This window comes from Fusarium phalaenopsidis, assembly GCF_050370095.1.
Source record: "Fusarium phalaenopsidis strain FUZ10S chromosome Unknown contig_32304, whole genome shotgun sequence".
Classification (NCBI taxonomy): domain Eukaryota; kingdom Fungi; phylum Ascomycota; class Sordariomycetes; order Hypocreales; family Nectriaceae; genus Fusarium; species Fusarium phalaenopsidis.
The window spans coordinates 3,575,931-3,597,898 of record NW_028145404.1 but is presented as its reverse complement, the minus strand read 5'-3'; the positions used below and the strand labels follow the sequence as shown (position 1 = coordinate 3,597,898).

Below are 21,968 nucleotides of genomic sequence, written 5' to 3'. Positions count from 1 at the left end.
TATATCGCTTCAACTATCGTTGTGATGTTGTGAAAGACGGGGAGGGCAACGGTCTTAGTCACTCAAGGGTTGGCGGTTATAATTACCAATTCTGAGCCACTTACTCATCGATTGGTTTCATGGTCTAACGGTTATGACTGCGGATTCTGATTCCGCCAGCGAGGGTTCGACTCCCTCTGAGACCTTTCTTTTTGAGGTCTGAGACAGGTCGTAAACTGGCTTATAAACGACCTCGGACCTCTTCTTTTTGTCTTGTCAGTCGTAAACTTGGCTTCATGACACTACCAGATGACATACGTTGCTATCACCTGAAGTCAAAGCATCTGTACATCACAACATCATGCCAGCAAAAGAGGGACCACAACGCCAGCAAGACCAACCTCTTGGTTTTTTACTGTTCCACTTGTTGTCTCGGTAACACTGAGAAACGGGTGTTAGTCAAGGCGTCCCAGCCACCGAACTTTCACCTCGCACACCATTGACGCCTCGCGATACTCCTAACGCCTCGAAACAAATGAAAGTAAATTAAAGGAATGAACAAAAAGTAGGTAGGTAGGTAGGTAGGTATCCTGCAATTAAAACAAGTCATCAAGTTCGTCTCGTCATTAGATCCCCCACTCCCAGATCGTAGGGGTTTTCCACATCCATCCATCCCGTCCCGCCCACCGTTTTTTCTCTATCATGACAGCCGAACCGAACCGAAAGCCAGCCCACCCATCCTGAGTGATTTCCATAGAATACATGGTCATATCGTCCGTCAACAGCCCTTCCCTCCTTGGGGCGCTGGCATCAAAACATTAAATCCATCAAAAAGACAAAGCAAAACAAACAGAATCTCCGTTGCCGTGTCATCAACACACAAACTCAGCCAAACCAAACCACCCAGGGTACCCAGCCATAATGCCTCCATGACAACCGGTGCTCGTTTCCGACATGTCTAACGTACTGTAGTGTAGTGTAGTGTACTGTGCTGTGCTGTGTATCCACAAAGATCCGGCATGGTGATTGTGCGTGGTGTTACAAGTGTTGCTGAAACAGGAAATTCGGGAATGAATGAAGGCCCGAGGGCTTGAACTCTCACATGGCCAAGTCGTCGAATTGAGAGACGAGTTCTCGGATCGTCCATCGCCAGGCTTCACGATCTCTCGTGCCTCGGCCGATCCATCTCTCACACTTCTTCCGCCACCGCTCTTCTTCTTCGCGCTGTCGCCTGATGAACTCGGGTCCGACATCAAACTCTTCACCCACGAGCCAGTCATCTTTGATGTCGCTGACACGGCCCTGGATACCCTCGTCATCGGCAGTATTGTCTTCGAGATCAGGAATATCCTTAAAAACGTCCTCGTCGTCGAGGGCATCGAAGCCGTCCATGGGGTCACTGAGCTCAGAGCTTGGCTTTGTGGGCTGGTCAAGTTTGAGCCAGCACATGTTTTGGGGATCAAAGACCATGCCACCGACGACCTGGACACCTTTGGTTGCGCTAATGTTGGTGATCAGCGCGGGCCGAGGGGTTGGTGCCTCCTTTTCGCGTGTGTTGTTTGCGACCTGAGTCGGCGTTTGTACTGGTGGGTCAAAGACATGCAGAGCATTCTCATTGCCTTCCCACCGGTATGTGTCTGCATTATAATACATCCCGTTCACCACTGTGGCTTGGTTAGCATTAGTTCCAAAAGGCCTCATCATCATCAACTTACTCTTCGACTCCTTTCCGCTATTCAGGTTCGAGATGAGATGGGGTTTCGTCTGTTGGTGCCTCTTGTGCTTCTTGGATCGGACGGTCGACTGAGGAAGAGAAGGGTTAAGATTGCTGGCCCTCGTATTGAGCTGGGTAGCACGTTGGGTGCTTAAAGGGGTCAACGAGCCGCTGCTAGGGACTCGTTGGGCCAGAGCTGTCTCCCTCGCGATCCTACTCGCAGCCGTGTCACGAGCAAAGTGAGGCGTAAAAGAAGGCCGCGGCGTCTGCGGTATTGATGGAGATATTGTCGAGGTCCTATCCGGAAGAACGTTATGATAAAGCTTGTTCCGCATGGCAGCCTTAGGCCCCGATGTCGTAGGTTGCTTCAAGTATTTGGTCTCGGTCTCCTTGGAGGTGGGTAGATCGTCAAAGCCGTCCAACTCATGCCCGTCACCAAAGTTCTTCTTGTTCTTTGGCTTGCTCAGTCGCTCCCACGTGTCAGCAGCGACTCGGTAACGGTGATTTGGACTGGGAGACCGCATTGTTGACCTGGATATTGTGCGAGAGTTGGGTCGGAGGTCAATCGAGTTGTCAGAGTCGTGACGACGGAAGCTACGCAGGTTCTTTGATGAGGCGTGTTGTGACTGTGACTGGGAGGCTCCAGCAGGCAAGAATGGCATTTGAGACTTGCGAGTGGTGGCAGGGCTCTCCGAGGCACTCTGTCGTTGGCGTTCCACAGGTGTCTTGGGACGCACCCCAGACGATGGTCGGTTGCTCTCCGACCTCGATGGCGGCCGTTCATTGCGGAAGCTGGATGGCTTGGTCGACGAGTTCAGAGCCCTAATAGCTGGCAGGGAACGCTTTTGCTTAAGAAGCTGAGCACTGGTCGTAGTTGGCTCAGTTCGGAGCGAACTCGTCGATGTTCTGAGACCAAGCTCCCTTCTTCGAGGGGTTGGTGGCAAACCCTGGGGTGAAGTCGTAGTAGGGGTGGGCAGGCTGGCGATGGAAGATTGTGAAGAGTGGCCCAACCTAGAATGAGAGTGACGACTTCGTTGGGGGGCAGGACCACCACTCTCGTACACGGGCTCCAGAGATGTCGAGTGCGTCCGTTCATGATGGCTCAGCCGAGGTATCCGAGTGTTGACAGGCTTGTTTGTGAATGTGAGAGACACTGCCGCCTTGGGCCGAGCGGGACTCGCAGGCCGCGTCTCCTTGACCCTAACATTCTTGTGGAGAGTGAGCTTGCTCGAGTCAAACACATCGCCATCACCAAGGTCCAGACCGTCCAGGAAGTCAGGCCTATCAGCTTCAGCTGCAGACGCCTTCTTTGGAGGTACAATGGGTTCCTCGGAAATTCGCTGTGGAGACCGGCTCTTCCGGCGCTGCTGCAGCCTTTCAGTCCAGTTGACAGGTCCCGGGGGGAGGACCAGTCCATCGAATGTCTCATCCTCGCTTTCAGCGGTGATCGAACTAGACACGCTGGGGCTAAGAGCCGATGCTGACGAGCTTCGGGCAGATCGTGCATCCCGTCGCGTCCCACCGTATCGAGTTCCGAGACTGCTTTCTCCCCAATCCAGATCCTCGGATTGGTTGAGGGGGGTTTTGGGGATATCTTTTCTTGTGGAGAGCTTGAGCTTTCCGTCTGATGGGAGCTCGAGGTCCATTTCAAAATCGTCCTCGGCATCTGTGGGCTTTGTTTCCTTCTGGGGGGTAGGTGGTGTAATGAAGGAAACAGGTTTAGGTTGACGGCTCTTGGAGACCCTAATAGTGTCTCCGCCGTCTCCGAAAAAGTCGTCATCTTCTTCGGCATCTTTGAACCTGTCCAGATTTATGGCGGCGGACAAGTTGCTTGTGGCAGACTGGATAGACTCTCTCCGATCATCCTTGTCAAGAGCGGAGGCCATCTTGATGACGTTACCCGGGCTGGTCTGTGTAGAAGAGGAGCCGATGCTAACTTGTCGCAGGCTCTCGGGGAAGGCAGACTGGTCCAGCTTCTTGATCTTGAACCCTTGAGAGGCGTCGGGCAGCTCCATGTCGTTTTCCCAATCGTCCTGAATAATCTTTCGTATTTTTCTTCCACCCAGACGTTTGATGGTGCCGCCCATCAAAGCGGATGATGGTACATTTGATGGTAGTGGAATGCCGGCATTTTGAGCTGCGGCGATGGCATCTCGGGTTGATTTCTCGTCGTCTCCAGGAATATGGACGTGCTTCTCTTCCTCGCCCTCCAACTCAGATCGGAAAGAAAAGTGCGACGAGCCAGAGTCGCGACGTCTGGAAGAAGATGGCCGAGAGGGGACGTTTGTGGCGGTAGACGGGCTGCGGAAAGTCAAGTCATCGCCCTCAACGACAAAGTCGTCATCGTCCCAGTCCTCGATGTCGGCCTCCACTGGTTGTCGGGGTTTAAGTCGTAAAGGTTCCATGGTAGCGAGTGTAATATGTGTATGGTGCGCAATCTATTGCAAAAGTCCAAGAAATAGCAGGAATTGCAGCTGAGACGACTGTTGGGACGCGATGTCAATTGCGCACAGTCATTCTTGTCAACGGCGACAGTTCCCCGCATACAGCAGCATCTCCCCCAGGCGTGATAGTGGCGTGGACGATGCGGCTTCCAAAGTTGAGTTTCAGCAATAGAGAAAATTCGAAAAAAGTGTGGGAAGCTATTTTCTCGGTTCTGCAGTTGAGGGGGCTGGTTCTCTGCGGTGCGTCTCGGCGGTGATAAAGAAGCTCGGTGTGCGGAGAAGCGACTGTAGATGATTTGTTTGCTTGCGGGCGGGCGATACTGGCCTCACAACACAACGTCGCAGTGCGGTCTCGTGGAAAAGAACGGCCACAGACGAAGGACAAGGGAAAGCAAGACGGCCAAAAGGGTCTCGCGAAACAGGGGGAATTGGTTTTGATAGCTGAGGATTTTTTCGACGGTCGAGAGGGTGACGTGCGAGACAGATGCGAAGGTCAGGAATGTGGTCGGCCGGCGTGCTCAAAGGTCGGCGGATGGTGGGTTGTGTTGTAAAGAGAAAGGCTGGGGGGGTCGCAGTGGGCGTGGCTGGAGGACCCAGGTTCCCGCTAACTCATAAGGGACGTGCCTTCCCACGATGGGGTTACGTCCACTGAGGCCACCGGATTCTGGGCGCTGAGGTCACTAAAGATGGCAACAGGTTCTGACCCATCCAGGTTGGTCACTGCGCTACCCAGGACTACAGGGGACGCTACACCAAGCTGGGCTCCCCGGAAGGAAAAAAAAATTGGAAAATTCGGAGGCCGGGCAGCAGCACGTGATCATGTTCTCGCGGAAACAGTGAGTGTCTCCTTCCAACGCTCAGGCGGCTTGCTTCAGGGGACTTGTCCGATTGGTCCCCGAGTCAAAATACCGCGCCGTCTCGTCTCCCACGCGTCATGGTCGCGACGAGGAACAAGCCCAAGCCCAAGCAAGCCAGCCAAGCCAAGCTTGATGGGACAACGCTCAGGTTGCGAGCCGGACGTCAGGTCAGCTTCTGTTAAGCGGGACTCGGGAGGCTGGATCATCAGCTTCCTAAGCTTTGTGCCTCCATTCTTTGTTCCTGGACTATCCTAACCGAGGAGCCCGGGGCGTTCATTATTAGCTGACCTCTTCTCTTTGTCACTGGAAAACTCTGCCTTGGTCATCTCCAGAATAGATTAACTACCCTCCCTTCTGGAAGAAATGTGGTCGCATTGTTCATGCGACTGTCATGCCGGCACTCAACTCCACCAGGGCGCGGGCACGATCTCGAGGCCAGCTGCCAGGTCCTCCCTAGACCAGGCCCAGGCCTCTAGGGGTCTTGGGAGGGCAGCCTCTTGATCCAGATCAGCTTATTCGGGGGCCAAGGTCCCCTATTCCCCACCGCGAATCTTCCACTTGGACCTACACGGGCATGGGCACTCTCCAGCGGCGGGAGGTGCCTGGAGCGGGCGGCCATGTGGCCTGGAGATGCCCTGGACTAAAGACGGCCTGCAGGCTGCAGCCGCCCGCTCCTGCCTACATACAGACAGCTACCTACGCAGGCCAATAATGCAAGATCCCCAGACACAGCTGCCTGGCAGTGTTGATCCTTTCAAGATCGAATCACCTTCATTTAAGGACGACGCCTCTCGTCATCAAACTCGCCGCTTGATTCTGCTAGCAGAAACAGAATCAGCAACAAGAACAATTTGTCTTCATTCCCACCAACAATTGCCCCTCTCCCTCGCCCTCGCTCGACTCCCCTGTCTGAATCTTGCGCCCGGGCGCTCGCCTCATATCCTAGACTCTGCGGATCAGCCGAAGGTCCAAGCACCACCAACAACAACAGATCATCACCAACTAGCAGCAGGCGGCGTTGCGTTCACGATCGAGTTTGCTAAAACCTATCCTCACGCCCCCCTCCCTCTTGTCTCTCCCGTCGTTTGCTCTGGCTTGCCACAGATCCGAGAGCTACGACAACGAGAAACATCATTCCTCAAACAAGCCCAGGTTCCCACGCGCCCATCTCGTCGGCCCGTGTCTCGCTCACCTCTAAGACACAACAAGGGCTCAAACGGCTTCCGTCTTTCCGCCCGAGATCATTCCCGCTACGCCGTCATCTGTCATCATTCCACCCTGCTCAATCTAAACCCTTCGTATCATCCAAATCACGAGAATCCTTCTGGCCCAAGTGACATCAGTACTGATCAGTCCCTCCCCCACTCATGGCTCAGACTCGCATCCTCAGATTCGCTCGCAGCGATGACAAGTCCGCTTTTGTCCTCGTCCAGGTCACTCCAAAGGGCTCAAAGCCGTTGGATCTCAAGCTGGTGGGCACTGAGGGGGAGGCGCCATATGTCGCATCATGCAAGTCATCCCATTCTCCTCCATTGCATCGCAATCTAGGACCCCGGTCCGCAATTTCCAGCACTGACGTAAACTGACTTCTTGTTAGTGAAACACGATAGGGTTGTGTCTCTCCGTGTGAAGAATTGTCCAGCTTCAGAGGACGAATGGCAGAGCATCCTCGAGGCCTTGTTTCAGCAGGAGCCGGTTCCGGACATCCAGGCCACAGCCACCGTTCAGGGTGACAAGAGCATCTCAATCACCATTCGAAAAGAGATACAAGGCATCACTGTGAGTCTATGATGCTATCTCTGAAACTCGAATGAGGCACTAACCAGTTTAGCAACGCCTTGGCGCCGTCACCCTCAACTATGATCCGGATGAGGCCATCGAGCTGTTTGAATGGTGCGGTGCAGCTGTTGAGAGCTCCGCCGCCAGTAAGCAAGCCGTGGCCGACTTGACGGCCAAATCGGCCGATTCGGAGGCTGCCGTAGCTCAGCTTCAGTCCCAGCTGGAGGAACTGCTCCGAGCCAAAGATGAGGATGAGACAGCCTTGCTAAGAAAGTTCAGAGACCTATTGAACGAGAAGAAGGTCAAGATCCGTGAGCAACAACAGGTCTTGGCATCGACGACTTTCAACGCCAGTATGCCGGGTCAATCACAACGAGCTGAGTCTGTTGAGGTAAAGGTCGAGGAACCAGAAGTCAAGCAACCAAAGAAACCGGTTCGCAAAGCAGGCAAATCAAGGACAGCGAAACGAAAGGCTCCGACTCCAAAGCCGGTAGAAGAATCGGAAGAAGAGGATGTTCAACCAATGGAGGTCGACATCAAGCAAGAGCCCGAGGACACCGATCCTGGAAACACAACGGAAGCAACTGCATCAGTGTCTGGTGACGATGAGGATGACGCCGGAGTGCTCTCCAGCTCCTCTCAGCAGAGAGCTGTTTCGGAATCAGCTGCTTCTCAAGAGGATGCTCCACCACAAGTCTCGCAGCCTCCTCCGCGACGAGAACTTCCATTTGCGCTCAGGAAGAAATCTGCTAAGCCTGCTCCCCCGCCTGCAGGAAGTGATACAGATTCTGATGACGAATTATGAGTTATGAGTTATGAGTCGAGGTACAAAGCCATGCATAGATATGTCTCTCAAGTAGTCATTGTATAAATCTACTTTACGCGGATTCAGCGTCCGCTTACAGCAGTCGACTGCTATTTCTGTCATGACACATTACAACGTGAAGCTCCAGCGGCTTAGGACCGATCGTTCTCATCAAACTTGTTCTTCCAGAATCCGCGGAAGTGCTTTTGGCTTCCGAGTCTGGAGATCTCGGCAATCTCCTCAGGTGTCAACTTGAACTTGGGAAGCCTGGACAGGTAGCCCTCGAGTCTCTCCACCTTGTTGCTCGTTGTGAGCGCAATGATGTCTTGATCGATCACCCATCGCAGACCAATCTCAGACTCTGTGACACCATACTTCTTGGCCAACTCGGTGTAAAGACCGTCGACGGGACCACCCTTGGCCGTCACAAGAGGGGTGAGGGGGCCGTAGGAGGATACAGCAATGCCGTGCTTCTTGTGGAAGGCAACGAGATCGCCGTGCTGGAGATAGGGGTGGTACTCGATCTGGTTGATGGCGGGCTTGACCTTGGCCGTCTTGAGGACGGCCTCGAGGTGCACCTGCAGGAAGTTGGACACGCCGATGGACTTGACACGACCAGACGCCTGGAGCTGCTCGAGCTCAGCCCAGCGCTTCTGCAGGTCCTCGTCGGTCTCGGCGAACCAGGGGCCGTGGATGAGATACAAATCAACGTAGTCAAGGCCGAGCTTCTTGAGGGAGACGTCAAACGACTCAATCGCGGAGCCCTTCTTCTCGGCGGGGATCTTGGTGGTGACAAAGAGCTGTTCGCGGGGAACGCCACCCGCCTTGATGGCCTGGCCAAGCTCCTCCTCGTTGCCGTAAACTAGTCGTTGTCAGCAGTGTTCAGCATTGACTTGCAGTTGAACTGACCTTCGGCACCATCGAGATGGCGGTAGCCGACTCCAATGGCCTTGGTGGTGATGTCAATCACATGAGCATCGAGGCCGCTGTTGGGGTCGTTCTTGTACTGAGCAGTTCCCAGTCCAAAAGCAAGCTACAGGGTGTAAGCTGATGCTGTTCCGCAGATGTAATCAAGTTCCTGACTTGTGTGTCTGGAACAGTGACTCTTGGAGGATAAACGTACAACCGGGATCTCGTTGCCGTCATTGAGCTTGTAGTGGGGGATATCCAGTGGAGCGGCCATCTTGAATGATTCTCTTCCCACGGTGTGAATGGTCGTTTAGGAATAGGTACTTGGTTCTGATCCAGCAGAAAGCGTTCAGCACTGTAGAGTTTCAATTGAGGTTCAAGAGTTGCAGCCGCGAGCGGGAAGCTGCGTCGTTTAAGAAGTCTCCCCTCCCCCACCAACGCATTAACACAGTAGCGATATCCACGGGATGGCGATCGAGAGTGGGACAATGCCGTGCTCTTCGGCCGAGCGACCTCGGCGGACAAGCCAGAAGCAAGCAGGCAAGCAGAACACGTACTTGCGGGGTCTTTGCACATTTGCCGTCGAAATGGCGCCCTGTGCTGTAGGGCGTGGGATGCGTCACGTCTTGCTTGCAGTGGCTAGTCCTCCAGCTGCTGCAGTAGCTGAGTGACGAGTATGACGATGACGATAGATACAGCCTGTGCTGATACAATCGGAACTAATTGCCTACCTCGAGTAGCTATTTCTTCCCCATTCTTATGTCATGAGCAATTGATTATGGTGTAACCCGGAAATAACTGTCCGGGATATGGGATATAGGGCGAGATCGGAAAACATCATAGATGCAGTAGTATTAGAAATCAATATTAGAGACGGCATATCATACCGGCAGACATTGCTTCCCTAGCGTCAATGTCAATGCGGTCTTCCATACATACATATATAGATCTAAATACCAGTGGCATTGTGGTTGCTTTTATAGCTCATCAAGTTCATCCGGCATTTACAGGGTAGCTCATCCACCAACACCGGTCAAGTGACCGGCGATAATTCCGTCCATCTCATAACCCGTTGATTTCCCCCGTGCCTCGCATCCAAGTCGTCGGCATCAAGAATTCCAAATAGAAACGCGGCCCGGTTCCGTCTTACATGCGTCCGAACAGCCGGGGGATCATCGGAGCTGACAATGTGGGGGGTGCCCGAAGCCCCGGAGATGTGATGTCAATGGGCGACGGTAACCGTAGCTTGGAGGGCGAGTTGCCACACCTTTTTTGTCAGCGAAACACCATGGGTCGGCGGTAGATGCTACCGTTAGCAGGCATCCATGATCGCTTCTGATCAATTATTCCAAATCAATAATTCCAAATCAATACTCGAGCTGCGCTTTATAAATCCCGCCATTGATGCTCTGTCGCAACGCCCTCCGCAGAGTTACCCCTCGGTCACATTTGCAGAGAATCAACAAAATGGCAGCCCATCTCTCCAACGGTGCGGCGGCGCCCAATTCAAACAATTCGAATTACCCCGGCGCATCCCTCGAGGATCTTCCCAAGTCCTGGCACTTTACCGAATCCCTCCCCGCCGATGCCGTTTTCCCTACGCCCGCCGATTCGCATAAGACCCCGCGAGATCAGATAACTCCCCGACAAGTCCGAGAAGCCATCTTCACGTGGGTGCGCCCAGCCGAGCAGAAGGATCCCGAGCTTCTTGCCGTTAGTCCAGCTGCGCTGCGAGATCTGGGCATCAAGGCTGGAGAGAAAAAGACGGAAGACTTCAGACAGCTGGTTGCTGGCAACAAGCTCTACGGTTGGGATGAGGAAAAGCTTGAGGGAGGATATCCATGGGCTCAATGCTATGGTGGCTTCCAATTTGGACAATGGGCTGGTCAGCTCGGCGATGGTAGAGCTATATCCCTCTTCGAGACAACCAATCCAGCCTCTTGTGAACGCTACGAGCTTCAGCTCAAGGGCGCCGGTTTGACACCCTACTCCCGCTTCGCCGACGGAAAAGCAGTTCTTCGATCGAGTATCCGAGAGTTTGTCGTTTCAGAGGCGCTCAATGCGCTCAAGATTCCCACCACCAGAGCATTGTCGCTTACTCTGTTGCCAAACTCCAAGGTCCTTCGGGAGAGGGTTGAGCCGGGAGCTATTGTGCTGCGGTTCGCCCAGTCTTGGTTGCGTCTGGGCAACTTTGATATCCTCCGGGCTAGGGGAGATCGCGACTTGATCAGAAAGCTGTCTACGTACATTGCTGAAGACGTATTTGGTGGTTGGGATAAGCTGCCTGCTCGATTGGAGAACCCAGACGAGCCGAAGACTTGGCCGCCGCCAAAGCGTGGAGTGGCAAAAGATACCATCGAAGGACCTGAAGACGCCGAGGAAAACCGGTTCACGAGACTCTATCGAGAGGTTGTCAGGCGCAATGCGACAACGGTGGCTAATTGGCAAGCATATGGATTCATGAATGGAGTGCTGGTAAGTTATCAGATTATGAATCCGAAGCAAGACTGCTTACTGACAGCATGAAGAACACAGACAACACCTCCATCTATGGACTGTCGATAGATTTTGGCCCGTTTGCCTTTATGGACAACTTTGACCCAACGTATACACCAAATCACGACGATTACGCCCTCCGATATAGCTATAGAAACCAGCCAACCATCATCTGGTGGAATCTCGTCCGCTTCGGCGAGGCAATTGGCGAGGCGATGGGAATGGGTGCCAAGGTGGACGATCCAATCTTTGTTGAAAAGGGAGTTACAACAGAGCAGGAGCCAGAAGTTGTGGCTAGGGCTGAGAAGCTCATCACACAGGCCGGCGAGGAGTTCAAGATTGTGTTCCTTAATGAGTACAAGAGACTCATGACTGCTCGGCTTGGTCTGAAGACACACAAAGACTCCGACTTTGACGTGCTCTTCAGCGAAGCCTTGGATACCCTGGAAGCCCTGGAACTGGACTTTCACCATTTCTTCCGTCGCCTTAGCAACCTCAAGCTGCAAGATCTGGCCACTGAAGAGGGTCGAAAGGAGAAGGCATCCACTTTCTTCCACAAGGAAGGCCCCCCAACGACTGGCACAGAAGACGGGGCTAGGGAGCGCATTGCCAAGTGGCTGGCCAGCTGGCGAGAACGTATTGTCGAAGACTGGAAGGATGAGAGTGACGACGTGTCAGAGGAGAAGGACAACGAGAGAATCGAGGCGATGAAGAAGGTCAATCCCAACTTTGTCCCTCGCGGCTGGATCCTCGACGAGGTTATCAAGCGCGTTGAAAAGGACGGTGAGAGGGATGTGCTCGACCGCATTATGCAGATGGCTCTTCACCCCTTCGAAGACGCCTGGGATGGACAGACCTTCGACGGCAAGGCATTCAAGGGCGACAAGGACGAGGAGGCTAGGTGGATTGCCGACCCTCCAAAGACCGAGAGAGCCATCCAGTGTAGCTGTAGCTCATAGATGATAGACAACAGCGTAAAACCTTAGAATCGTCGTCTCCGAGGTCACGTCTAAAACTATCCAACTTGGTTCCAACTGGTGGTATGTAACGACCGGCGGTAAGAGGCAACGGTCACGGAGATTGGTTACTCTCCCATGCTTCCATAAACGGCGTAATATTTCTCTTGAGCACAAGATAGAGGAAGACTCGACTGAAGCAACAGTTCTGCAGAAGCAGCCCTGTCGCGCAAGCTCACCTACAATAAAGTGTGCCCGTGTACAATTTGTTTGGTGAAGAAGAGAAAAAATTCCAAAATCGCGGCTGAAGATGGAGACAATGAGGTGATGGGTCATGCCTTGTGGCCTCAGGCATCAGGAATTGACTGCTGACCAATGAGCATCTACGTAAATTAATCGCGGACTAGCGCCACTAAATCCATCACCCGAACAGCAGTTCCCTTCGAGAGACGTCAACGACTGAGCACATATTCGCCGCAACGGCCTGCAACGTTCATCTCCTTCACTCCGTCAAGGCGACACGATGCTCCGACATACCATAGCTCGTTCGGCTTGGCGGACCAGCCGGCGGGCGGCCAATGTCTCGCGAGCCTTCGCGACGACGAGCCAGCGTCCAGCCGAGGTGGAGCTGACAATTGGTGAGCATCTTTGTGTCCCGAGCCATTGACCGTCCGAGGATAGCTAACAGTGCTGGTAGATGGAAAGAAGGTCTCGATTGAAGGTATGCTTGGATGTGCGGCCGGCTTTGGGGTCTTGTTCTGACGAAATTGTAGCCGGTTCGGCCCTTATCCAGGCCTGCGAGAAGGCGGGTGTGACAGTCCCGAGGTAAGTTGACACAGCAATGACGACTTGAATGGCCTGGCTGACCTTGTCTAGATACTGCTACCATGAGTACGATCCCTCCGAGCGTTCCTCCGACCGATATAGAGCTGACAATGCTTCAGGAAGCTTATGATTGCCGGCAACTGCCGAATGTGCCTGGTGGAGGTTGAGAGGGCCCCGAAGCCCGTCGCCTCTTGTGCCTGGCCCGTACAACCCGGAATGGTCGTCAAGACCAACTCTCCTCTTACCCACAAGGCCCGCGAGGGTGTTATGGAGTTCCTGCTCGCCAACCACCCCCTCGACTGCCCCATCTGTGATCAGGGTGGTGAGTGCGATCTCCAAGACCAGTCCATGCGTTACGGAGCCGACCGAGGCCGATTCCACGAGATTGGCGGCAAGCGAGCCGTCGAGGACAAGAACATTGGCCCCCTGATCAAGACGTCCATGAACCGATGCATTCACTGCACCCGATGTGTCCGTTTCGCCAACGACATCGCCGGAGCTCCGGAGCTTGGCTCCACCGGCCGTGGTAACGACCTCCAGATTGGCACCTACCTCGAGAAGAACCTGGACTCGGAGATGTCTGGCAACGTTATCGACCTCTGCCCCGTTGGTGCCCTCACCTCCAAGCCCTACGCCTTCCGAGCTCGTCCCTGGGAGTTGAAGCACACCGAGTCGATCGACGTTCTCGACGGCCTTGGTTCCAACATCCGAGTTGACTCCCGTGGTCTCGAGGTTATGCGTATCCTCCCCCGATTGAATGACGACGTGAACGAGGAATGGATCAACGACAAGACTCGATTCGCCTGTGACGGTCTCAAGACCCAGCGTCTGACCATGCCTTTGGTCCGCCGCGAGGGCCGCTTCGAGCCCGCCGACTGGGAGGAGGCTCTGTCCGAGGTTGCCCGAGCCTGGCAGATCAAGAACCCCCAGGGTAACGAGTTCAAGGTTATTGCTGGTGCTCTTACTGAGGTTGAGTCTCTTGTTGTTGCCAAGGACATGGCCAACAAGCTCGGCTCTGAGAACCTCGCCCTGGATACCCCCACTGGCAGCCAGCCCATTGCCCACGGCGTCGACGTCCGATCCAACTTCCTCTTCAACTCCCAGATCTGGGGTATCGAGGAGGCTGATGCCATCTTGATTGTTGGCAGCAACCCCCGACATGAGGCTGCCGTCCTCAACGCCCGTATCCGAAAGCAGTGGCTCCGATCCGACCTTGAGATTGGTGTTGTTGGCGAGACCTGGGACTCTACCTTTGAGTTTGAGCACTTGGGCAACGACCACGCTGCTCTCAAGCAGGCTCTTGCTGGACCCTTCGGTGCTAAGCTCAAGGCTGCCAAGCGACCCATGATCATCGTGGGCTCTGGTGTTACTGACCACGCTGATGCCAAGGCTTACTACGAGACCGTTGGCGCCTTTGTTGAGAAGCACGCTGACAACTTCCGAACTGAGGAGTGGCAGGGCTACAACGTTCTCCAGCGTGAGGCCTCGCGTGCCGGTGCTTTCGAGGTTGGCTTCACTACCCCCTCTGCCGAGGTTGCCGAGACCAAGCCCAAGTTTGTCTGGCTCCTGGGTGCCGATGAGGTCAACGAGGCCGACATCCCCAAGGACGCTTTCGTTGTCTACCAGGGCCACCACGGTGACAAGGGCGCTCAGATCGCCGATATCATCCTCCCCGGTGCTGCCTACACTGAGAAGGCCGGTACCTACATCAACACTGAGGGCCGAGTCCAGATGACCCGAGCTGCCACCTCCCTGCCTGGTGCTGCCCGAACTGACTGGAAGATCCTCCGAGCTGTCAGCGAGTTCCTGGGCGCTCCCCTCCCTTACGATGACGTTGCCATGGTTCGGGACCGCATGGTTGAGATCAGCCCTGCCCTGGCCGCCTACGATGTCGTTGAGCCCGTCGCCCTCCCTGCCCTGAGCAAGGTTCAGCTTGTGGACCAGAACAAGGGTGCCGCTGCTAGCGGTGCTCCTCTCAAGAAGGTTATCGACAACTTCTATTTCACAGATGTTATCTCGCGAAGGTATGATACATGTCTCTGCACAACTAGTAAAGTTCCCTTGCTGACTCTTTTACCTAGCTCGCCAACAATGGCACGCTGCTCGGCAGCCAAGGCTACGGGTGACCCCCGGACAAACTTTATGGCCCCCGGAATGGAGGAGGATAGGCCCATGGGCCAGGTCGAGTATGGGGCATAAGGCGGCGGAAGCTGTAAAAGAATAGAAAGATTTTGCTGTTTTTGCGTCTCGGAAGTTAGTAACTAGTGTTTGTACATATAGGACGTCGGGCTGGAGGGCAGAGAGAGGTAAATGAGTTGAGTACCTGTTTCCCTCGCCGCAACGTAGAAGGTTCAAGACACATTTTCTATGTTACTTCTTTCTCTTCCGGTTGGGATTTGGCAGAAACATGTCCTGGTACTTTTTCTTCGTAGGCGTGATGTTGGGCGACGTCTTCACCTTGACGCCCCCAGCCTTTGTAGGCGTAGTATCGTTTGGAATGCCAGACCCATGAGCCGATTCCTACTCGGCCGCACGTGCCTGGCTTTCCCTTGTCTGCTCAGCCCTGATCTCGGCCTCGAGCTCTTCACGTCGCTTGGCAAGGTCGGTCTCGCGCGTCTCTGCCAGATCCGCCGCGAAGCCCGCAAAGTCGAGGAGCTGGATGGCCTGGCGCTCACGCACCGGCCGGTTCTGGTTCATGAAGTTGGGCTTGGGGATGGTCTTAATCTCGACGTCGGCACCGGGGAGTGGCTCAGCCTCCATGTTGGCGATCATACCGTGGAGGATCCCAGGGCGAGGAGCGTCTGGAGGCGCCTGACCTGTCCTTTGCCCAAGGGCCTCGAGACGACGGCCCTCCTGCTTGATGCGCTCGCGCTCGCGAACACAGAGGTCGAGAAAGTTGTCACGGTTAGCCACGGCGTGAGCATCCATGGCCTGGAGCTTCCTCTGAAGGCCATCGAGCTTCGTGGCGTCGGCGGGGTCGACAAAGGTCTCGGACTCGGGGATGGGGGCGAAGAGCCCCGCGGTGAAGTTGCCCAGGTTCGGGATGATGGGGTGGCACTTTGGATCTGGGACGTCGTCGAGCTCGGAGGCGCCAGGATCGGGGCGCTGAGGCTGAGCAGCCATTGTTTGCTTCGCTTTTTTTGGTGGGATCGGCCAGGTGGAAATTGGGAGAGGGTGTAGACCCCGCGTTATGGTCGAGGTTGCTCGGCGCGACCAAGCGCTGTGTAGCGTTGCAGTTTGTGCATGTGATGGTGTATGACTGGTGATGTAGGAGTTGAGTGAGGTACCTGCATAAGCCTTCAACGTGATGAGGCTGAGCAAGCTCAGGACTTTAGGTAAGGATATATACTGCAATAAACTAATGGATTAGTGCCTGCGGGCACGGAAGTGGGCACGATACCGAAGTAAAGTTCCGCCCCCTGCACTACAATGGTATAATAGCCAACCAGTCCTCTTGGCTTGATTTTTGCGTTTTGGATGTTCAGCTTTTTGACAGATCAAGATTTTTGTTCGAACCCGCCGTTCTTTTTTGTCTTTTGCGTTGCGTATGTTCTCTCTATCGCCTTGCAGGCCCTGCCTCGCCTCTATTCCAAGAGAGATGCTCGAATCTCTGTCTTGACCCGGAGCCAGCCTTCTTCTATATTAACCCCATTCGAGCATCGACGGTGCCACTATCACCGACAGCATTGACAGTTAGATAGGTGCTTGACAGGAAGCAGGCAGACATGTCCAACCATGCTGGTTCCAAGCTTCTCTTGCCAATTAGGGGGTAGAAACCTCGATATCCAATATCTGAGGAGGCATCAAGCACCTATCCTCTGTATCGACCCAAGTCCGCTCTTCAGGGACCGGAGCCTGGGAGACTCGCAGGCTGGCCACGACTTGGTAGGACTTTCCGGACGTATTCCCTCGCAAGCCTCAGTGCCGCTCTTACAAGATCCTCTAACCGTCGGTCCTTGCGCTTCCTCATCCATAGTAACACAATGGCCAAGATGACGAAATCTGCAAACAGATGCTTCACCACCAGCCAGGCGAACCACTTGGCCCACGCCGGGAAGCTGCGCTCCTTCTTTGCCCGCCACTCCCGGCCTGTCGTTATCTGCTCCCGTAGCGCGGCCACCTCGGCTGACATTGTCGTCAGGGCTCGTTCCACCCTTCGCTGCCACCGGCCTCCACGTTGACTGCCTTCTTGACCTTCTTCCATCTCGTCCTCGAGATCCAACTGCCGCTGTGACCGCAATTCCGCCTCGTCGTATTCGCTCATCGGGCTGATGACCTTCATGGGGCCTTCGGCTTCGCTCGGGGGGTCGGCATAGTGTTGTTGTGATGCGCCGCCTGATCGGTTCGCTCTCGGTGATGACATGGACGAGCTGGGGCTGTTGTGTTTGATCTGATTCCAGACGAATTCGAGCTCGGCGACGAGTTCCTTGGCGTCTCTGGAAGGGTGTCAGTGAATTCGGCTCTTCTGCAGGTCGTGCCGAAGGCGAAGGGGGCTCTTACGGCGTCGTCGCATAGCGATGCATCGTATCTATCAGGGCCTCGACATATCTCCTCTTAGACTCTGTCCGGCTCAGGCCCTTTTGCAGATTCCACGCATCCCACTTGTCCTTCTCGCGCTGCAGGTCATCGGGAGCCATCCCTGAGGCAGCATTCGGACGCTCCATGACGCCGTCCACGTCGCCCTCCATCGCTTGCTTGTAGAGTCCATAGAGCCGGAGCCGATCGTTCGGTGGCGGCCGCGACGCGCCCGTCTTGGGTATCTTCTTTACTGTGTTGAGGGCGTGCACAAACACGCGATCTGTAGCCATCACGTCAGCCATCGCGAACCATCAACCTCCGCGCCATCGGTGCCCCGGATTTCGGAGAGGCAAAAAAGCAACCCCAGGAATTAGCACGACAATGACGTACCCACTGAATCCGCCATCTCCTTTATAGAAGGCGGCTCGCGGCTCGCCGACTGCGACCTCGTGAAGGCGTGGCAGGTGTAGAGGGCCGAGGTCTGGATATCCTTTATCGGGGTCTGAGCCGTCCGGACCGCGGCTTGCTGGCCGAGATAAAGCAATGGAACCCCACTGACGCCAAGTAGAGTCGCGGGTGGCCAGGGGAAGTAGTGGCGTGAATTCAGGAACGGGGAGGTATTAACAGCTTTCAAAAAAAGATAAATACAGAAATAAAAAAGAGAAACAAGCAATGAGGCGAAAAAGTAACCCGATACGCCGGATCCTATGACTCCATTGGGAAAAAAAAGAGAAGAAAAGGGCCCTTTTTTGGAGGAGGAGAAGGGGTAAAGGGGGGCCGGGCTAATGCTTGACGGGTGATCAGAAGCGAGCGATGATGATGCTGGATCTGAATTGCGGAGGCCGTTTATCGGCAAATGGACTGGACTTTGACCTCGGCGCGGGCACCTCAGGCTCACGACTCACGACGGAGCCTGTGGACGGGACTCGGGGATGCGGTTACAAGGGCCGTCCCCACTGAAGCGCGCGAGCTTCTAGGGGGGTTCCAAGAGGATGGTGGACGTCAATCAATCAACGGGCAGCCCCAGACGGATGGGATCTGGGGCAATTGGACTGGACTGGATCCATTCATCCATCATGGCCGCCTGTGAGATGGAGGTCGAGTCGGGGTAGGTTGTTCACCCATGGCCGTGTTTTGCAGTTTGGGCCGAGACACGTGAAAGGTAGGTAGGGCGAGGTAGCATTGACGGATATGCTCAACTTGTGCTAGCTGTATTACCTTTTTGCATTAATTATGGCTTATTTGATATTAAATCCAATGCTGCTTCGATAAGTTCATTCCATCTTGTCATGCGGTGATGGTTTGCATCCACTCTACTTCCTGTAGTAGATCCGATCTCGGGAGCCAACTCGCACTCTCAATCAAGACATAGAACCCACTGCACCTAAGTTGGATAATGTTATTGTTTCCATCGGGAGTTATGGACTTAACGATGGACGTCTTCAACCTAACAAGCATGTGCAGATAGTACGGAACGTTGCATTGTCACCTACAAGATATATCAGCTGTATACTTATGAAACCTTCCATGAAAATTCCCAAATAATCTGTAGGATACTGTGCTTTGTAGAGTATTGACTAATATTACGATCAAGTTTGTTTGTTCGTCATGACGGAGTTTGCTTATTAGTCTAACATTCAATATAGGCAACCTCCATGTCATGCCGCCAGATCACTCCAGTACCCTTTTACTTGACTACCCTCTTGCACTCAAAAACGCCTTCTTCTTATCCCCAAGCAGCTTCATCAATTTCCGGTTCTCCAACGCCGCGCTCGCCGCCTTCGCACCCGCCTCCGTCTTCTTGAGCGCAGTTCCAACGCCCAAGAGCTTGTTTGTCTCTCCCCAACCGTCCAAATAGACACCCACTGCGTATAGAGGAAGCCCGAGGTTCTTATCCTTCTTGTTACATGGCATGTCCTCGTACCGGATTTTGATACCCTTGACGACGAGAATCTGGGCGAGTCGCTCCTTTGGTGTGGGCTCTTTCTTGGGTGGTCCTGCGTCGGCTTCGGCGGACTGACTGACTTGAGCCTTGGATGTAGAGGCGTCGGCCCTCTCTACCTGCTTGATTTGGTCTTTGATAGTACGGCCCCAGAGTGCCTTGAGCCAAGCGGCAGCGTTTGCTCGTCCTTGCACGGGGTCTGCTCGTATAATTGCTCCGACATATGCTTCGAAAATGTCTCCTTGAATTTTAATGACATCCCTGTCTCTTGGTTTCGTGCGCATCAACTGCTCCATGGTCCCCATATCAGTCGGGAGATGAGTTCTCTTGTGAAATCCATACTGTCGGTAGTATTCTGCCAAGGTGATGTTGCGTACAAGTTGCTCGCGAATTTGAGATAAACGTCCAACCGGGAGGTGATTCTCAAAGGTTTGCATGACAAGGTCTGTAGAGATGGTCTCGAGGGCAGCGTCACCGAACCACTCAAGGATTTCATAGTTGGGTCCATGTCCAATTCCGGGGTGTCTGAAAACAGCAGTCTCGAGTTCTGGTTTTGCTATGGGAGGTAGAGGTGGGAGCTCTCGCGGGATGTCTGAAGAAGCCCAGGACGTGATCCCCGCGATGATTGAACCGATTGTGTTGTCTGCGTTGGGTGTAAGATGCGGGCGCTTTCGAAGCCCTTCATCCTCGAGGGTTTCTGAGTTCCGTCGTTTACTCATTTAGTCGTGGACAACAGCGAAAAGTAAACGAATAACAAGTATACACAGCTTCGAGTGGAAGGCCTGAAAATTGTACGGCGTCGTGTTTTCATGAAAGTTGAATAAACTGAATCCTTGAGGTGAAGGCACGACCCTTGGATGCAGCGAAGCCCCACCAGAGGTTTCTTCAGCCAATTAGCACCCCTCGTTCCACTTCGGCTCAGATGCTTCTCAACGTCAATTCGACTTCGAAAAAAGTTGACTGGAACACATTTCATGTCATCCACGCCAAGATGAGTGTCCCACGAGCGCGGATATTGGATTTGATGAAGGTAAGAAGCCCGATACTGGCTCTGTGACAATCTTGCTGACTTTTCCCAGGCGCAATGCCAGCTCTTCGCGACCACCTTCAACCCCGAGGGCGTTCGCATGGGCAACAAGGTCCTCCGACAGCGACTCAAGGGCCCGGCCGTGGCCGCCTACTACCCTCGAAAGACAGCTACGATCAAGGACCTCAAGCGCGAGTTCGGCCCGACCCTGGCGACCTGGGATGAGGCGGAGGAGGATCGATTCGAGTACATTGACGAGTAAGCGCGGGCACGAACATATTTGCCGAGGACGAGGCATGCTGACGGTTGGATTCTAGACTCAAGCTCCGTGGAAAGAGTGCGCCCAAGAAGAAGAAGGGACCCCCAGGTATGAACGGCAAAGCTCACAATGGAGGCCAATGGCTAACGAATCTTCAGCTCCCACCGGCAAGAAGCGATAAACTGAACGAAACCCACAATGACGCATCCGATGTTGATGATGGTGTCCCAGAAGGATCCTCCCGCATGCCGAAAGAGTGGAATGTTTGGATACATGCACGACTCCTTGCGCACAGCAGAGAGGAGGACGGGGCCGGGAAAATATTGGCCTTTCCCTTGTGGTTTTTCATCAAAGTATGTAAAACTATTTGTACCATTACCCAGAATACATCTACATATGACCTGCATGCCAAAACTTTGCGAGATTGTTGATATTTGCGCGGGCAAGTTCGTGACGGAAAGATTATCATGCTCCTGGATGGGCCATCTGCCAGGAGTTCCCGGGGCCAAGTTGGCCCTCCCCTGATCTGAGGACTGGATTTCATCTGCCATTGTAATACTGGAAAGCATTAATGCCTAGGGGTAATTCTCGAGAGGTCTAATCTTGGCCATGATGCCCTGAATCCGTCCATGTAAGCTGCACCAAGCGCCTCTCAACATGGACCCCTTCCGCCCCAAGGCTCCTACCAAGTGTCTTGTCACTCGTGCGCTTTCGATTTACGGTAGATATACATCTAACCTTTGGCGGCAGGAACTCCAGTTCAAAGTTGGTTGAGTTCCGTTCGAAATCAATGTTTCGCTTGACGTCGCCTCGCATTACGAGCTGCCCGCCTCCCTATCTAGGCAACCAGAAGTCGGCATTTGAGTTCTGTGCATTTAAAGTGCCGACACCTTATTCATTTGGAACACCAGTGGAAGTATCATCTACAAATTTAGTCGGGCCGCCATGGTGTTCTGACCCATTTTACCCTGATGTTGAAGATGCCCGCCGAGGTGCAGTGCAAGCCCCCTGAGAACCGTCCGTGACTGCCAGCTGCAACTGACATCTTACACTGGCAAGAGCGACCACGTTCACAGCAATGGCTGTCGGCTGTTGCCACTTGCCGCACCCATGCTCCTTCCCTTCGTCTTTCCTCCGCCTTGGCCCTGCTCAAATACTTGGTCAGTGAATAACCGTCCTCTTCTCCACCATCTTCTCCTCCTCTCTTCGACTCTCCCCATTCACTTTTCTCTTCTCTTCACTCCCACAAACCTTCTTGGCCACGGCGTTCTGCACATTCACTCTCGTTCTTCTTTCTCCGTCACTCCTTTCTTCGTCTTCACAATCTCGGCCGCTATCATTTTACTACACTTCGATTTCTGCCTCTCCTGCATCGGCTCTCGACGCCTCAACCGAGCCCTGCAGCCTCATGTCATCCCCAAAACCTTCCTTGTCCCCACCACAGGTGACCTCTCGCAT

The 21,968-nt window shown here is 54.1% G+C and overlaps 9 protein-coding genes and 1 non-coding gene across 10 annotated transcripts; 5 read left to right on the top strand and 5 right to left on the bottom strand.

Moving 5' to 3' along the window:
- The first annotated feature begins 113 nt into the window (after positions 1–113).
- LRP88_10367 lies at positions 114–185 on the top strand. The gene has a single exon. It is a non-coding gene; the product is annotated as a tRNA-Gln (tRNA).
- An 892-nt stretch (positions 186–1,077) lies between these two features.
- LRP88_10366 (uncharacterized protein) lies at positions 1,078–4,098 on the bottom strand (the record flags this gene model as incomplete). Its single annotated transcript, XM_083246830.1, has 1 exon — positions 1,078–4,098. One exon carries the CDS (start codon positions 4,096–4,098, stop codon positions 1,078–1,080), a length of 3,021 nt encoding a protein of 1,006 aa, XP_083097943.1.
- Positions 4,099–6,361: 2,263 nt separating this feature from the next.
- LRP88_10365 (uncharacterized protein) lies at positions 6,362–7,578 on the top strand (the record flags this gene model as incomplete). The annotated part of the gene is made up of 3 exons (XM_083246829.1): positions 6,362–6,549; positions 6,605–6,773; positions 6,826–7,578. The coding sequence occupies 3 exons, from the start codon at positions 6,362–6,364 to the stop codon at positions 7,576–7,578; spliced, it is 1,110 nt and encodes a 369-aa protein (XP_083097942.1).
- A 152-nt stretch (positions 7,579–7,730) lies between these two features.
- Positions 7,731–8,761, bottom strand: LRP88_10364 (NADP-dependent oxidoreductase domain-containing protein; the record flags this gene model as incomplete). Its single annotated transcript, XM_083246828.1, has 3 exons — positions 7,731–8,440; positions 8,488–8,611; positions 8,702–8,761. 3 exons carry the CDS (start codon positions 8,759–8,761, stop codon positions 7,731–7,733), a joined length of 894 nt encoding a protein of 297 aa, XP_083097941.1.
- A 1,193-nt stretch (positions 8,762–9,954) lies between these two features.
- Positions 9,955–11,942, top strand: LRP88_10363 (uncharacterized protein; the record flags this gene model as incomplete). The annotated part of the gene is made up of 2 exons (XM_083246827.1): positions 9,955–10,962; positions 11,016–11,942. The coding sequence occupies 2 exons, from the start codon at positions 9,955–9,957 to the stop codon at positions 11,940–11,942; spliced, it is 1,935 nt and encodes a 644-aa protein (XP_083097940.1).
- Positions 11,943–12,462: 520 nt separating this feature from the next.
- Positions 12,463–14,963, top strand: LRP88_10362 (NADH-quinone oxidoreductase subunit G family protein; the record flags this gene model as incomplete). Its single annotated transcript, XM_083246826.1, has 6 exons — positions 12,463–12,577; positions 12,637–12,660; positions 12,713–12,764; positions 12,816–12,830; positions 12,884–14,788; positions 14,846–14,963. 6 exons carry the CDS (start codon positions 12,463–12,465, stop codon positions 14,961–14,963), a joined length of 2,229 nt encoding a protein of 742 aa, XP_083097939.1.
- A 321-nt stretch (positions 14,964–15,284) lies between these two features.
- LRP88_10361 (uncharacterized protein) lies at positions 15,285–15,887 on the bottom strand (the record flags this gene model as incomplete). The annotated part of the gene is made up of 1 exon (XM_083246825.1): positions 15,285–15,887. The coding sequence occupies one exon, from the start codon at positions 15,885–15,887 to the stop codon at positions 15,285–15,287; it is 603 nt and encodes a 200-aa protein (XP_083097938.1).
- Positions 15,888–16,605: 718 nt separating this feature from the next.
- Positions 16,606–17,688, bottom strand: LRP88_10360 (acyl CoA binding protein-domain-containing protein; the record flags this gene model as incomplete). The annotated part of the gene is made up of 3 exons (XM_083246824.1): positions 16,606–17,200; positions 17,265–17,562; positions 17,673–17,688. The coding sequence occupies 3 exons, from the start codon at positions 17,686–17,688 to the stop codon at positions 16,606–16,608; spliced, it is 909 nt and encodes a 302-aa protein (XP_083097937.1).
- Positions 17,689–18,977: 1,289 nt separating this feature from the next.
- LRP88_10359 (ribonuclease III) lies at positions 18,978–19,943 on the bottom strand (the record flags this gene model as incomplete). The annotated part of the gene is made up of 1 exon (XM_083246823.1): positions 18,978–19,943. The coding sequence occupies one exon, from the start codon at positions 19,941–19,943 to the stop codon at positions 18,978–18,980; it is 966 nt and encodes a 321-aa protein (XP_083097936.1).
- A 203-nt stretch (positions 19,944–20,146) lies between these two features.
- Positions 20,147–20,691, top strand: LRP88_10358 (mitochondrial 37S ribosomal protein mS33; the record flags this gene model as incomplete). Its single annotated transcript, XM_083246822.1, has 4 exons — positions 20,147–20,254; positions 20,304–20,509; positions 20,569–20,618; positions 20,669–20,691. 4 exons carry the CDS (start codon positions 20,147–20,149, stop codon positions 20,689–20,691), a joined length of 387 nt encoding a protein of 128 aa, XP_083097935.1.
- Positions 20,692–21,968: the final 1,277 nt, after the last annotated feature.